At 36.9% G+C, this 17051-nt stretch overlaps 2 protein-coding genes across 3 annotated transcripts in view; both read left to right on the forward strand.

Annotated features, from left to right (window-relative positions):
* The window catches only part of C1H1orf87 (chromosome 1 C1orf87 homolog), an 82847-nt gene that overhangs the window by 7267 nt on the left and 58529 nt on the right, over positions 1 to 17051 (forward strand). For both annotated transcript variants that reach the window (XM_005543220.5, XM_005543221.5), the window contains exon 3: positions 11269 to 11503. In XM_005543220.5, coding sequence (XP_005543277.3) covers positions 11269 to 11503 — 235 coding nt within the window. The remainder of the gene's footprint in view (positions 1 to 11268; positions 11504 to 17051) is intronic.
* On the forward strand, positions 4683 to 5244 carry LOC135965217 (ragulator complex protein LAMTOR5). The gene has a single exon (XM_065521678.1). It carries the CDS (start codon positions 4693 to 4695, stop codon positions 4966 to 4968), a length of 276 nt encoding a protein of 91 aa, XP_065377750.1. The 5' UTR covers positions 4683 to 4692; the 3' UTR covers positions 4969 to 5244.

Raw genomic sequence — 17051 nt, forward strand, 5'->3', positions numbered from 1 at the left:
GGCGGGGGGAAGGGGAGAGTTAGCATTAGTAGAAATACCTAATGTAGGTGATGGGTTGATGGGTGCAGCAAACCACCATGGCACGTGTATACCTATGTAACAAACCTGCACATTCTGCACATGCATCCCAGAACTTAAAGTATAATTAAAAAAAGAACATTTGTGATTCATGGGAGGATGTCAAAATAGCAACATTAACAAGAGTTTGGAATAAGTTGATTCCAACTCTCATGAATGACTTTAAGGGTTCCGAGACTTCAGTGGAGGAATCACTGCAGGTGGAGTGAAAATAATAAGAGAACTAGAATTAGAAGTGAAGCCTAAAGATGTGACTGAATTTCTGCAATCTCATGATAAAACTTGAGTAGATGAGGAGTTGCTCCTTATAGATGAGCAAAGAAAGTGGTTTTTTGAGATAGAATCAACTCTCCAGGTGAAGATGCTGTCAGCATTGTTGAATTGACAACAAAGGATTTAGAATATCATATAAACTTAGTTGATAAAGCAGTGGCAGGAATTGAGAGGATTGATTCCAATTTTGAAAGAAGGTTCCCTGTGGGTAAAATGCTATCAAACAGCATTATATGCTACAGAGAAATCTTTTGTAAAATGATGAATCAATGGATGCAGAAAACTTTATTGTTGTCTTAAGAAATTGCACAACTACCGCAACCTACAGCAACTACCATCCTCATTAGTCAGCAGGCATCATCGAGGCAAGCCCCTCCACTAGCAAAAAGATGAGGACTTGCTAAAGGCTCACAGATGATTATTAGCATATTTTAGCAATAAAGTATTTTTAATTAAGGTATGTGCATTGTTTTTTAGACAATGCTATTGCAAACATAATAGACTACAGTATAGTGTAAACATGACTTTTATGTGCACCGGGAAACCAAAAAAATATGTGAATCACTTTATTGTGATATTTGCTTTATTGCAGCACTCTGGAACCAAACCACAAATCTCTGAGGTATGCCTATAATTTGCATCGATATTTACACCAAAGATATGCAAAGTTCTGGTATTTTCCCACGTGACTCTCCTAAAGCTCATATTCTGTCATTTTTGAATCGCCCCAAACCCTTTATAATAACAAATTCTTTGTGACTTGTCTTAAACTTCTTTAAGTGTTAACATTAACAGTTTTAGAAATTAATGTATGTAGGGAATTCCATCAACTTCCTTTTCACAAATATTAACTGAGCACCTACTGAGTGCCAAGCCATGGAGACACAGAAGTGTACCTAAAGTTCTAGTGATGGGAAACACAAAATAGACAGATAAACAATGATTGTTCATGTAGGCACAGTGCAATAAGGAAAAATAAAGGAACATGAGGGTCTATCAGCTCTTAAGGGTCCTAGAAGCTGTCTCTGAGCAAGAGACATTTGAACTGAGACTGTGCGGAGATAAACAGCTAGAATTATGCAATGAGAATTATCCCAGGTTAACTATCAGTGAGCTAAGACTAGCCCAGCCTTCGTCCGCATGGGTATGGCTCTACCAGATTTAAACTCTCCATAAAGTTGGTAGTATCTTCTTCCCTCCCCTGCTCAAGAAAAAGGGTCTGCAACTATTCACAGGTCTCAAGTTTGCCCATTATTGGGCATCTGGCATTCTCATTTACTGTTACAAACCGATGGCACCTAAGTTGACCGCCTGGAGCCCAAGCAATTTTTTTTTTCTTTTTGTATAAGGTTGCCTCATGCTTGCCTCATTGTATTAGTCAGGGTTCTCTAGGGGGCAGAACAAATAGGATATATATCTATATCTATATCTATATCTATCATATATATATATAGATATCCTATTAGTTATATATATTATATATATATATCCTATTATATATAAAGGGGAGTTTATTAACTCACATGATCACAAGGTCCCACAATAGGCCATCTGCAAGCTGAAGAGCAAGGAGAGCCAGTCTGAGTCTCAAAACTGAAGAACTTGGACTTTGATGTTGGACGGCAGGAAGCATCCAGCATGGGAGAAAGATGTAGGCTGGGAGGCCAGGCCTGTCTAGAGTTTCTTCTGCCTGCTTTATATTCTAGCTGCGCTGGCAGCTGATTAGATGGTGTCCACCCAGATCAAGGGTGGGTCTGCCTCTCCCAGCCCACTGACTCAAATGTTAATCTCCTTTGTCCAAACACCCTCACAGACACACCCAGGATCAATAATTTGCATCCTTCAGTCCAATCAAGTTGACACTCAGTATTGGCCATCACACTCATAAAAACTAGAATACCATCCCTCAGCAGGAGCACAGTGCTCAGGATCAGGGAACCCATATACCTGCTGCTTTCCTGCCACTGAAGTCCAGCCTGCACCAAGTGATACACAGGTATTCACCTACATCCTAGTGACTCCACAGACTTACAGAGAAAGTAAATCATGCAAATATCTGAAGAAAGAGCATTCTAAGGAGAGAGAATAGTCAGAATAAAGCCTGTTGGTATGTTTAAGAAAGAGTAGGAAAGCCATTGTTTGTGGAGCACAGTGGGGAATGGGGAGAGGAGCAGGAAATAAGGGCAGAAAAGCCAGTAGGGCCATAGTAGGAACTTTGGATTTTGTTCCATGTAGAAAGGGAAACCACTGGAAAATTGAGAGCAATGCTGCTCACATTGTATTACTATTTTCTAAAGGCTGCTTCTGTCTGTTAAGTGGTGAGTAACTTGGGAGTGACACTAATAAAAAGAGAGAAAACATTTAAAGAGTTATGATAATCCAGGCAGGAGATGGAAGCATTGACCAATTACAGTCCATATATAAAGTATGGATAAATTTTGTGATCGAAAAATTCAAGGATCCCATTTATTATTTTTTAGAAACAACTGATCAATAAGCCTTATCTTTGTTTATTACTTTTCTCACTAGACAATCTACACAATAGCTAAATATCTATGAACTCAATCTCTCATTAAAACTGAACAATAACATCACAGAAGATACTTATCTCCATTTTTACAAGTTCAAAATGATAAAGCAGTAGGCTAAAATCATACTTCTATTAAGCCCTTTCCACTGCATTAAACTGCTTCTTATTAATATCCTGGAATAATTTTTGTTTGTTTTCATTTGTTTGTGTGTTTATTTTAGGCACTGTGAGAAGTATAAAGAAGCATAACATACTGTTGTTCTAGTCATAAGTCTGTAAATAAGAGTACGGGGTATTATGTGAGCAAACATTCAATAAATGTTTTAGAAAACTTCTAAGTGCCCATTGATCCCAAATATTGAGACTATGAGGTAACAGTTATTTTTGCCATTTGAATTCTATATATTTTAAAAAATATAATAGAAAGTCAAAGTCAAAAACAAAATACTGTTTACAACACATGTGACAGAAAAATAAGTAATTCCTAACTGCATAAAGAGCTTTTCCAAATCGATGGGAAAAAGATGAACAGCCTCATTTCAATAATTGGCAATAGACCTAGACAGGAAATAGAAGAAATCAAAAGGAACAACAGATATGTGGGTGTATATTCAACCTGCATGATAATAAAAGAAACGTAAAGAGTAATGAGATATTATTTTTTACAAATCAAATTAGGAATGTTTTATAATGGAGATACCCAGTGCTGGCAGGTGTTTAGAGAAAATACTCATATGATACTGTGTTTTTTAAAGTATACTTATTTAAAGCCTTAGAAGTATATGTCCTTTGGCATAGATCTGTGTCTATGAATCAGTTCTATGAAAATGATTATCGATGGGTGTAATGATTTGTTTTCAAAGATTTACACAAAAATGTGTGTTGTGTCTGGGTCCCAATAGGAAACAGATCATACACTCAAACCAGGATGGCTTTAGTTTAAAAGGAATAATTACAAAAATATAAGCTGAGATTAAGAGAACTGCAAGCTATGGTGCAGGAATCATGGGCTAGCAGCCACAAGGTTGGTAGGAGCACTAGGTCTGAAGAGAGGAGAGGAGTGGAATGTTACCGAAACCATAAAAAGGAAGCATTCTGCAGCTCGGGCCATCTTGAGAAAAGTAGTGACTTTTGGCCAAGAGACACAGGTAGCCTGAGTCAACATTTCAGGGAGGGAACCTCTTCCTGCCAGGGCTACCCATTGGCCCAAACCACCCAGAATCATAAGACATAGGCACTGCTTTTCTTAGAGACAGGATCTCTGTCCATCACTCTGGAATACAATGGAGGGATCATAGCTCATTGCTGGAACTTCTGGGCTCAAGCAATTCTCCTATCTCAGCTTCCCAAGTAGCTAGAACTACAGGTGTGCACCACAACGCCCGGTTAATTTTTTTTTTTTATTTTTTATTTTGGTAGATAGGGTCTGGCCATGTTGTCCAGGCTGGTCTGGAGCTCCTGGCTTCAAGTGATCTTCTTACCTAGGCCTCCCAAAGTATAAGATTGTAAGTGTGAGCCACTATGCCTGGCCTCATGGGCACTGTTGATAGAGTAAGTCCACAGAGATCAATTTTCTGGGGTTGAGAAGGATGGTGAGGATATAGGTGCCGAAGAAACATCTCCAGCAGAGCAGCAACATTCAAATTAATAAAAATTTGGAAACCAAATTAATGTTCAACAATATAGGACAAGTTAAATAAACTCTTGTATATCTACATAATGAAATACCATTAGACATTTCAGACGTTGGTGTAGAGATAGAAGTATTGGCCTGTAAAGATATCTGCGTTATTGGGTGGTCGGTGGGTGCGATGGAGGCGACCTTGGAGCAGCACTTGGAAGACACAATGAAGAATCCCTCCATTGTTGGAGTCCTGTGCACAGATTCACAAGGACTTAATCTGGGTTGCCGTGGGACCCTGTCAGATGAGCATGCTGGAGTGATATCTGTTCTAGCCCAGCAAGCAGCTAAGCTAACCTCTGACCCCACTGATATTCCTGTGGTGTGTCTAGAATCAGATAATGGGAACATTATGATCCAGAAACATGATGGCATCACAGTGGCAGTGCACAAAATGGCCTCTTGACACCTCATATCTGTTCTTCAGCAGCCTGTTACAGGAACTCGATCCTACCTATGTTAATTACCTTTAGAACTACTAAAGTTCCAGTAGTTAGGCCATTCATTTAATGCGCATTGGGCACTTTTCTATTTATTTAAGAGTCAATTGCTTTCTAATGCTCTATGGAACGACTATCAAGATATTAGTAAGAAAGGATCATGTTTTGAAGCAGCAGGTCCAGGTCACTTTGTATATAGAATTTTGCTATATTCAATAAATCTGTTTGGAGGAAAAAAAAAAGATATCTGCGTTATTTTGTCAATTGAAAAAAATGTTTAAGAGATTAGAAAGGTTGATTACAATCAATCTTTGTTTTAAAAACAAAATAAAACTTCTCGTGTGTGTATATGGAAGCTTTTTGTATAGAGATAAAATATTTGGCCACCTTTAGTTTTGCCAGCTAAGATTTTGAGATAACAAATTTATATTGATAGAGTATTTTTAAAAATCCATCATCTTTTTATATATTCCTGATTTAGTTCAACCTGATTAAACAAAATAACATAGCAATAATGATTGCTCCTCATTCCCATAGACCATGTGGATGAATCCAGACGTGATGCAGAGAGAACTGTTTATGCTACATCCTCTCAGAGTATGGATAGAAGACCTGGCTCAGAAATTGTGCCCTACAGCACAGAGATCATTGGTGAAGAGGCCAGGCAGTTGCACAGTCATTTTGCTTAGACTTGCAAAAGCAATACAGGAGAGAATGCAAGTGCAAAAGACATTAAATTTCAAGTCATTAAAGATTGGTTCCAAGATTTACATTTTAGCCAATAAACATTGGCTCCAGACTGGCAAAGCTGCACTCTCTGTAAAGCTCTTGGGTGTAATCCACCTGAGGACATCATGATGCAACAATGTTTGGGTTGTTTGTTTTTTTTCTGTAAAATTAAGGAATGTGATTGAGAAGAATCCTGCTTTATCAGAACAGATTTTTAATACTACTTAATATTTGTTTTTTAAAGGCAGAGTGATTTCTCAAATTTGTATTTACTGTGATTGATAAATAACAAGGTGGTCAGATAGATTGCATTAATTATATCTGTTTTATCTATTTAAATAGATTTTCTTCAGTTCCTATCTACTACAAAACCTTGACTTTTGAACTTCAGTTTTGTCTGTCAATAAAGGAAGTTTTGGGAGTCCAGAGGAAGAAGCATCCCTTTGTACCTGAGTGAAGAGGAGTGTGTGTGTAAAGGAGCTAGCACTTTCATTTATGATTAACATAGAATTACTATTTGTCAAGGGCTGGAGAAGGCACACGAGGCTTGGTGCTCAATATTTTATACATTTTATCTTGATAAGGATTATTTTTTCTCATCTTGTAGCTGAGAACCTGAAAATCAGATATTCCCAAAGTCACACAACATGAAAGAATTTATGTGTGGTGACTGACACATAAGCATTCAGATAGAACATATTAGCTAAAATAATTACATTGATAAAGAAATGATTCAAGTACGAGTTCAGGAGTTGAATGAAAGTATTTTTATGATCTTTTCGAAGACTAAATTTCTATGATAATAGTACATGGTATGGCTCCATGACATAAAAAAAGGAAATAAACAAAAAACCTTCATACTTCGACACAATAACATTAGCTACATTAGCACAGGCTTCGCATTTCAGCTTCCCTGTGGAGTTTGGTGAGCTTTTTCAGCTGTACTCCCCTCCCATTTCCGATTTTATTTTTTATTGTCTTTTTAAAAAGAGAAAAGTCTGGTTGTCTTGATTATCTCTTATTACTTACAAATAAGAACACACTTTCATTTGCTGAAATTAGATCCCCATTCACTGTGTTGGCACACTCTAGGCTGTCTTCTCCAGAGGGTTTAGGGCCTGTTAGATGGCGCACAGTTGGAAATTGGTGGCACTGAGTCGCTGCCAAGGCTGGCAGACCTTTAAGATGGCATCTGGTGACCTTTTGCTGAGCCCCCTGGGTCCTTCATTTGAGATTTTATGTTCTCGGCAGGGGTGTAATCCAAATCAAATGTGAGATCTGGTGAGCTGGAGTTACATGGGAGGTGGGGCCGGCGGGGGATCCCTACCTTGCTTTGGGCAGAGGATGCTACTAGACGCCTTTGCAATGTTTCTTTCTAACCCTGAGACTCTGTGCTCTAATGGAGGGTGACTCTAATGGGCTGGTTTGCAAAAAAGAGCCCGGTGAGAGAGGGAACGATTGGACAGTTTTCTCCTCATTTATTTATCATCCAGCAACACAGTAATCCTCTCTAATTGCTCTCATTCCTGGATGACACTAAACTCTTCACGGCACCCCAAGAGCAGCAGCTGAGGTCAGAAGTACATATGCGGAAGCTAGCTGTGTCTTGCTTCCAAGATAGTATTGATGGTGTTTTTTGTTTTTTGTTTTTTTGTTTTTTTTCCTTCTTTTGAAATGGCAAATGTCTATTTTCAGTAATATAGGTAGATAGTACACAAGCCTAGGAGAGAGAACTGTGAGTTTGTGAACAACATAACAACCAATGCGTGTTGACAAATTGTTTGTGTTAACCACAGACACATGCCGTTTCTCAGCTAGAGAGTCATTTTCTTGATAATTTTCAAAGTGCTATGTTTTTTTTTAAAAAAAATATAGCTTTTACTTGAAACAGATTTAACAGGTTATTTTTGGTTTTACATCTACAGGAACTGTTTTAAAAGACAGGCAGATACATTTTACATTTCTCAAGCAATTCTGTCCTGACACTGCCCACAAAAGGATCTCGAAGATGATTAAAGCGAAGATAATCCATTGTCCCTGTCTTTATCCAAAAGAGTTAACTCCCTGCCCAATGACCATTTTTGCCTTCAAATCCTGTGTTTCCTACTTTGGTTAGCTGCTCCTGTACTTTCAGCTCCTCACATAATCACAAACTTCCATGGACCTTCCTCTGACTCTACTGCCAATAGGATCTGAGTCTGTGCAATGAAGTAGACAGGTTTAAATCCTGGCTCCACTACTGAAAAGCCATGTAAATAGAATTAGGCCAATCATATCAACTTTCCTGGCCTTAATTTCTTCATCCTAAAATAAGAATAATAGGAACACCTGACTATAGGGTTGATTTAAGAAATATATAATCTAATGTATATAAATAAGTATAGTGTGGCTGTCACATTAAATGTTCAGCAATAATATTATTTTTGTAACCATTGCAAACTATAGTTCTTTGTTTCCTATGAACTTCAAATAGTACTGAATCTTCATAATGTTCATTTGACATTCATTTATATGCTAAGTGGATATGTTTCATATTACTTATGTAAATTTTATACCAATTTGATATTTTATAGAAATACAACATACCTATATTTACATAAAAGTATACATCATCAGTCTACCACTCACTGAATTTTCACAAACATGATATACTCATGCAACAAACACCCAGATCAAGAAACAAAATAGTACCAGAATCACAGAAACCCCATTATGCTTTCTTCTGGGCTATACATCTCCCCTCAAAGGTAATCACTATTCTGATTTCTAGAATCTAGTTTTACCAGTTGTTAGCTTTATTATTTGTGTTATTTTTGGACAACCAAATGAAATTTAAACTTCTTGAAGGCAGGGAACATATATGTCTTCTCTCATTACAAAAAACATTTGTCAAATATACACTCTCCTTCTCATACTCCTGTCTTGCACTATTATCATTTGAATGTGTTTGTCTGGCAAAGCCCCAGTTCTGTGTAAGCCTCACTGTCTGCCTTCTCTGCATGTCCGCGAGGACTACTGGGTGAAATGCCACTCATCCTCTCAAATTGATTTCACAAAAATCAATGGTCTTTAACCTTAACTGACCACTCAGTTGGCCCAGCCAACCTGTCTTATTTTTCTGATTATCCCTCTTCTACTCTTCATAGCAGCTGCCCCAAACCATCTGCCCTTAATTCAGACTTTCCACCCCATCACTTCCCCCATGAGACCCAAGGTAACCATACCTTGTTATCAGAGAGAAAATTCAAGCTGCCAGCAATTTGATCAACCTGTTGTCATCAAATGTACTAATTTGCCTATATCCTTACCTATTTTTCTACAATCTTACCCTGAGGCTGCCTCTGTTCTCTCAATGACTTCCATTTCCCTTTGTCAAGGTTCATCTTACATCATCAATGATGCCCTCTCCTTTCTGCAGTTCAACTGGCTATTCACCATTGGTGTTTCAATAGGTTAAACTCCCTAACATCTTTGAATATGATAATAACAGTCTTATCTGAAACCCTGTATTCTACATCAATCATCACCCCATCTTTCTCCCTTCTTGCAGCCAAACTTCTTCAGAGAGGTCTTTATACTTCCTGTCTACATTGCTTGTCCCCCCTCTTTCTTCAATCCACTTCAGTCTAGCATCCATCTACATTACCTCATTGAAACTCCCCATACCAAGATTCCTGACTACACCCTTATGGCTAACCCAATGGACCCTTTTCAGAAATTTCCTTTCTCAGCAGCATTTAATACTGTTGTCCTGTCTCCAGAAACATCCTCTTGCTTTTCTACCAAGTCTTCCTTCTAGTCTCCTGATTTCTCTTCTACTTTACTGGGAATTTTTTAAAGCTCTTTTTAAGGCTCATCTTTCCTCTTTAAATGTAGGTATCCATCAGAGTTCTTTCCTAGGCCTTCTTTTCTTCTTGTGCTACCACCACTAAGAGGATGACTATAAAAATACACACATACATTCAAATTATTGCCCATGGTTTGGTCTTATTCAAATCAACAAGTATTGGAGTTCAACAAGTATTATTTAAATCAATGAATATTGTATTTACATAACATGATATGCTTGTAAATGGATCTTTTCCACTGTATCTATAAATAACAGCTAGAATTTATAGAATGCCATGTAGATACAAGGCATAGCTACTTTGAAACTTATTTTTTCTGATTATAAAATAATATTTTCTTATGTAGAAAATTTAGAACAATAATACTATAAAGTATAATATGACATGATATAGTGTAATAGAGGGTAACATAATACCCTGAGTTCTACCACCCAGAGATACTGTTAACTTTCGGCACATTGTTTTCTAGATTGATTAGGCACACACATTATTTACATGCATTTTATACAGTTGAGACAATCATATATTCACTTACTTTTATAAGTGGACATTTACTTGTATCATTAAATTATTCATAATTATTTTAATGACTTCATATACTCTATCATGAGCAAAGAATGAAATAGTAGATGCATCCACCTATTACTCAATATTTAGAGTTTTCTTTTTTTTTTTTTTGCATTTTTCTCCTTAATACACACGCTTTAAAATTGTTCTACAATGTCTTAATACACATGCGTTAAAATTGTTCAGTTTCTTGACTCTTAATATATTTTTTCAGGTCACCCACTGTAAGAATTATATCTGTCTTCTATGTTGAAAATGGCACCTTGTTACTGTTTTGATTCGTAAGACTTTGAGTTATTTTTTTATTTTTTATTTTTTTAGAGACGTGTCACCCAGGCTGGAGTGCAGTGGCATGATCTCGGCTCACTGCAACCTCTGCCTCCTGGGTTCAACTGATTCTTCTGCCTCAGCCTGCCAAGTAGCTGGGACTACAGGTGCGCACCACCACGCCCAGCTAATTTTTGTATTTTTAGTAGAGACAGGGTTTCACCATATTGGCCAGGTTGGTCTCAAACTCCTGACCTCATGATCCACCTCCCTTGGCCTCCCAAAATGCTGGGATTACAGGCGTGGGGACTTTTTAGTTATTAAACAAGGTTGAACCTTTAATTTTGGTTGTTATTTGAATCTCCTTGAATCATCCTACAGATTTTTTTTCTTTCTTTTCTCTGTTTAATATTAAACTTAAATGAAAGGCTCCCAGGAGAAAAGGAAGTCTCAAGGGGAGAGGCATAGAGCAGAACTGGAGCTGACAAACTGTTTTGACTTTCTTTTCTAAGGCTGAAAATACCTGTTACATTTACAAGTAAGAAATGTGATAACCTTTAGGGTTCATTTTTCATACTGGTCATTGCTTACAGTAAGGGTTTGGGAGCAGATGGATAGATTATGAGTATGAGGAAGAGGGTAAGGAAACAGATAAAGCCTGCAAAGGTAATATTAATAACATGTTCTCTCTATGGTCAGTTATGCATAGACAAATAACCAATGTTTATGCTTCCACATTCCACTGTGCTGAGTTACCACCGTTTACAACACCAAACACACCTTCTGTTCTTATGCCAGCCTTGCGTATGAGGAGTCTGCCTGTGAGTAACAAAGTATAAAATTCTTTCTTCACAGCAAGGAGAATGAGAATTTGAAAACAGAAACCCAAACAACGCGCCAGAAACCAATGACTGATAATGCAAGGCAGATGAGCAGAGACCCCCCAGCTCCCATTAACTTCACTGATCAGCAAACCAATTATAATCCAGATGATGTGAAAGAGAACAAGCACCCAGAGAACAACCAGAAATCAGAAAACAACCAGAAACTACTAACAGGGGCACACAGTAGCAGATTCCTGGATGGCAAAGTGAGTAACAAAAAATACCGAAGTTTATCTTGATAATTTATTAAGAAAATACAGATAAAAACATAGGTTCACACAAAAACACACTGTGCAAATGTTCATTAATATATTTTGCACGAGATAGAAATAGTAATCAATTTTTTTCAATCTGAAAATGAATTTCAAGGTCATTTTGTATATTGTATCTTTGCTGACCACCAACAGAGTTGGTCATGATCACCAATGAAGTTGGTCATGACAACCAATGGAGTTGGTCAACCTATTCAGCCTGTGGTTAGCTCAGCGATACTCAGTATTGTTACTATACATGCAAAGTTGGGGCATGTTGGAGGGTAAGAGTCTGTCTGCTTTTACATTACAAAAAGAGATAATTTATTTTAAAATTCCAATGCAACCATGTCTAATTACAAAAAAAATTATAGGCCCCAAACTCTGTTGATAGAAATATATATCACTGCACTCTGTTAACAATCAACCAAACAATTCATAACAAACTAACTTGATGGTGATGAATCTATATGATTAGTAATTTGTAATTAAAAAGCAAGTAAAGCAGCAATTGAAAACTGGATCTAAATCAAGACAAAACTAATGATTCATTGATAACAAAGTACCATTTCCAAAATTGCTGAAATTGCAATTAAACAGATACATAGAGTAGGAGTTTTGCAATGCTGCCAAGCATTAAGTGACAGCCAGATATTTTAGTAAAATACTGAATTAGAGTTTGCAGTACACTCTAACATAACTATTTTTAGTTTGTAATTTTAATAGCCCTTTCTAAATCACTGAGCTACCAGCTAGTCTTTAGTCATATGAGAAAATGAATGCCTATGGATTTGGGATCTTTTGCTCATAAGAACCATGCAAAGGATCAAATTTTGGAGTGGTTAACAGCCTATCTATGGACCTCAGGCTATACTCTGCAAGGTCTAGTTGAACACTGAAGACCAGAAATGAAAGTGACCTTCCAAAAACATGAGTGACACAGATTGAGCCATCACTCAAGCCTCTTAGTCTCCAGTTTGGCTGAGTCCTTGAATTTAGGCCTTGGTTACAGCAAAAGATAGTGAATCTGCAGAGGTGATATAATCCATTTGAATTATCAAAGACCTCTGAATTTTTTAACCTAATTTAGAATCTGGCATTAATATATTTGTTGTTTTTGCTCCCAAAGAATGGCCTTGGTAATAATATTATGGTTATAAAAGACTTTATTATTGACTGATGCTTCCAGGTGAATTTTATTATTTACTCTTTGAAATTAACCCTGTGAGGTAGATGCCATTGTTATTTCTATCACCATGGCATAGATGATAAAACCAACACTCAGAAAGGATAAAGTGACTCATAAGTGTGCAGATAAGATGTTTATCTAGGTTTTCTTTTTTTCTTTACTTAAATTTTTATTGATCTTTCTAATTATAAATCATAGTATAATCATGTAGCAATTTTTGAAAAACAGAAGGAGAATATAAATAAGAAGAAAAATATCAACTAAAGTAAACCAGTGGTTTTCTTTTCCTTTCTTCCTCTTTTTTCCTTCATGCATAGAGATATAGAACGGGAGTCATTATATATACTCTTTATTATCCTGCTTGATTCACTTCATATCAAAAATTCTCCCCTTGGCATGAAAAAAATCATCCTATGCATCATCTTTAATGGTTCTGTGAGAGTTGTACTCAGAACTAACACTAGATGGATAGCATTTACTATGTGCCAGGCAGTATTCTGAGCTCTTTACAGATATTAACTAATTTATTATGCCCAAGCACCCAGTGAGGTAGGAACTCTTATTATCTTTAGTTCATGGTTAAGGGAGCTGAGACACAGAGAGGTCAAGTGCCTTGCTAAAGTCATAGAACTGAGAAGTGGCAGACCCACAATTCAAGCCCAGGTTCTAGGTCCTTAGTCACCAAACTGTATACATTCCTTTATAGAAACACAACACAGTTCACTTAACAAACGCCTTATGGGCACTTAAGCCATTTTAGTTTTTCTCTCATATATAGACATCTGTTTCTTGACACTCCTCCTAATACATCAACCTGCTCATTCCTGCCATGGACTCTGCATTTGCCATTACCATAGGTAGTATGTTCATTAGGTAAGCTGTTCTTAACCTCCATGATCTGGATTGTTTGCTAGCTCTGTAGTACAGGGAGAAAATTTGCCCCTCCCATCCCAGAACTCAACAGGGTTTCTGGTGGGAGGCTCAGCGGCGGCTAACACCCAGCCACCAAACAAGGAAGGCCTTGTGGGAGGTGTGGGGACCGACTAATTGGTTCTGTCTGCCGGGCGGGCGTGTGGTGCTGGCCTGCCAGATGGCAGCCACAGTTGCCTGGTACAGAGACCCTCATTACCAGCTTGACTAAGTGGTAAATGGAATCCTGCCGCAGTTACAAAAGCACACCAATCAGAACTCCTTCTAGATCCTTATCACTCACACATAGATGAAAATAAGCTTTCCTGCCTGAGACGTAACAGGCAATCTGGACCAGCTGAATTTGCTCCAAAAGAGAAGTTGCTGATAAAGACTGAGCTAACATGCGTGAGGACGAGCAAGTGTGAAACTCTTTTCCAAATCACAGAGTAAGTTCGAAGAGTCTCATTGGTAGGAAGTAAGTAAAACTGAAGATGTTAAGAGAATCCCTCATTTTGTATATATAAGAACAGTGAGATATCTTAGAAATAAACAAGTGCAAACCTTCCTTTCACAAAGGAAGAGTGAGAGGACCAGAGAGCTTAAATGCTCCAAGGTCTCACAAGGAAAGAGCTTGGCTCTTCTGACTCCTAGTCCTATGATCTTTTTGCCTCTAAATTCTGCTTTATACGGGTACATTTTTGAAAAAAATACATATTGTTTATATCATTTCTCAGAATTATCGGCTCTGCCTTCTCTCAGAAGAATAAAAACGAATGTGTGACTGGCAACAAACTCAGTAGCACAGTTTCAAAAATAAAATTGCAGTGTGCTTTTTGCATCTGGCAGCATGAAAATGAAAGTGTTAGTGCTTTAATTTTAATAATTATCACAGTTGATTGGGAAGGTTTCTTTTCAAAGCTCTTTTGTGTGTTTTCCCTTGTTCATTCTCCACAATAGCCCTGCAAGGTAGGCAAAGGCACATGATGTTATCTTTATTTTATAGATGAATAGACAGATGTCAAGGACATTTCTGCTTGGCTGTGCATTTGCAGCTCAGATTCAGCAAGTTCAAAGCAGAGCCTTTGATCTTGTACTTCTGGTGGTCTGTGTCTCACAGAATGGTCTCACTCCTCTCTCAATTGCACCAGGAAGAAACCTGAACATACTTTCCTCCTCTCTCTCCCTAACCCTGATATCCAACCAATCACAGAGTCTTTTAAATTCTACCTCCTTCGTGTCTCTCAAAACCTTCTCTTTCTTTTATTTCCTTTGTCATCACCATAATCAGACCACCATTTTGTCTCACCAGGGAGATTTTAATTATCTTCAAATTGACTTTTCTGTTTTAAAGGTCTCTCATTGTATTGGTCAGCTATTGTGATAAATACTGCTGCATAACAAATCACACCACAACTGAGTGGTTTATAACAATAATCATTTATGCTCACATCTACAGATATGAGCTTAGGCAGCTTTTATTTATCTCAGTTGGGTTGGGCTGGGCTTGGCTCTAAACTGGATTTGATTCAGGTCTGCTCTGTGCTTTCTTGTTCTGAATCCAGTGAGCTCCTCAGAGCATGTCCTTCTCATAGTGATGGAAACATTTTAAGACAACAAACTCAATTACACAAGTACATTTTAAGTCTTTGCTTTTTGCTTGTGTCATATCCACTAACATCCCATTAGCCAAAGCAAACCACATGGCCAAGCACAACATGAATGGGGCAGGGATATATATGTTATCTCTTTTAGGAGGAACCACTTGGTCAGATATACCTCTGTTTAAAATGCTTAAATTCCCTTGTTAAATCCCAATTTCCCTGGTATAAAATTTAAACTCCTTGACTTAGCATTCTAGCTCAACTCTGTCTATTCTCTATTTCACTTTCATCCCCACATCTCATTAACTGAAATTCTATTCCATAAATAGAGTTCTGTTCCCTTTCACCTCAAATCCTTTGCCCAAGCTATTCTTTATGGGCAAAATTATCTTCCCTCCATCTTTATTTCATTAACTTCTAATCATATAAGTGTCTCAACTTAGATAGAAGCTCTATCAAGAAGCATTATGGTCTGATTTCCAAGACTGAGGTAAATGCCTTTCCTAATGTATTTCCAAGTGAATCTGTGCATACTTTTACAGTAGATATTGCCATACTATTAAAATAAACTGTTTCCTTATCTGTCTCCTTCCACAAGTCTATAAGACCACTGAGAGTAAGAATTGTTGCTTGTTCATTTTTGTTTGCAAATGTTTTTCTCTGTATATTGGCTCAAAGCCAACATCTAATTTAATGGGAAAACACCAGAGACTTTCTCATTTCAGTTTGGAAGAAGTTAATAGTGCTCACTGTCTCCACTGGCTTTTAATATTATGCTGGAGGTATTTGCCAATGCAATTAAATAAGAGAAAGAAAGTATAGGCATATTATTTAGAAAGGAAGAGGTGAAACTATTTTCAGGGTATAAGATTGTACCTCTAAAATCTCAAGACACTTAATGAAAAAACTACTAAAACAATCAAGGTAATTTGGCAAACTAGAGTTATAACATCAATAACACAAATCAATGATCTTCATATGTGTGAACAAAAATGAGTTAGAAGATAAAATGGAAGAAAAGGCACCATTTACAATAGTAAATAAATGTAGAAGTAAATTAACTAAATAAATAAATTAAATGCCACAGCATAAACTTAACAAGAAATGTCCAAACCTGTAAGAGAACAAAATATAAAGCACTCCTGAAAGACATAAGAGTAATTTTAACAAATGGAAAGGTATGCTGTTTTCTTGTACATAAAATGTTAACATCATCAAAAGTCAATCCTCCCTAGGGTAATTTATAAATTTGTTGGGATTTCAACAAAACAAAATACTATTAGGTTTTTATTTTGTTTTGTTTTACAACTAGCCAAATTGATCAGCAAGTTAATTTGGAATAACAAATAAGCATGAATAGTCAGGAAAATCCTGAAAAGGAGAGCAGCACTATGAGGAATGGGTAAGATATCATTACCAGACGTTAAAACAAAAAGTCTCTATATTTAAAATCGTGTGGTTTTGGCACATGAATACATGAAAGACCAATGAAATTGAAAAGAAAAATTCAGAAATAAACCCACTGGCATATTGTTATTTTGTATATGATAAAGGTGACATTGAAAATTAATAAGAAACAGATGGACATTTTAATCAGTGACACATTATTGGATAGCTTTAGAGAAGTTTTGAGTTGGGTCTATTCCTCATATACCGTACATATATAGGATGTATATCAGGATATATTCCAAATACATCAAAGGTTTAAGTGTAAAGAAATAAAAATATACAAATAGTACAAGTAAACTTGAGTGATTTCCTCTATCATATGGGATAAGGGGAAACTTTCTTAAGTATGACT

This window comes from Macaca fascicularis, chromosome 1 (genome assembly GCF_037993035.2).
Source record: "Macaca fascicularis isolate 582-1 chromosome 1, T2T-MFA8v1.1".
Taxonomy (NCBI): Eukaryota; Metazoa; Chordata; class Mammalia; order Primates; family Cercopithecidae; genus Macaca; species Macaca fascicularis.

What these genes read in the sequence shown, in the direction of transcription:
- LOC135965217 (XM_065521678.1), top strand. Translation starts at nt 4,693, where the DNA reads ATGGAGGCGACCTTGGAGCAGCACTTGGAAGACACAATGAAGAATCCC.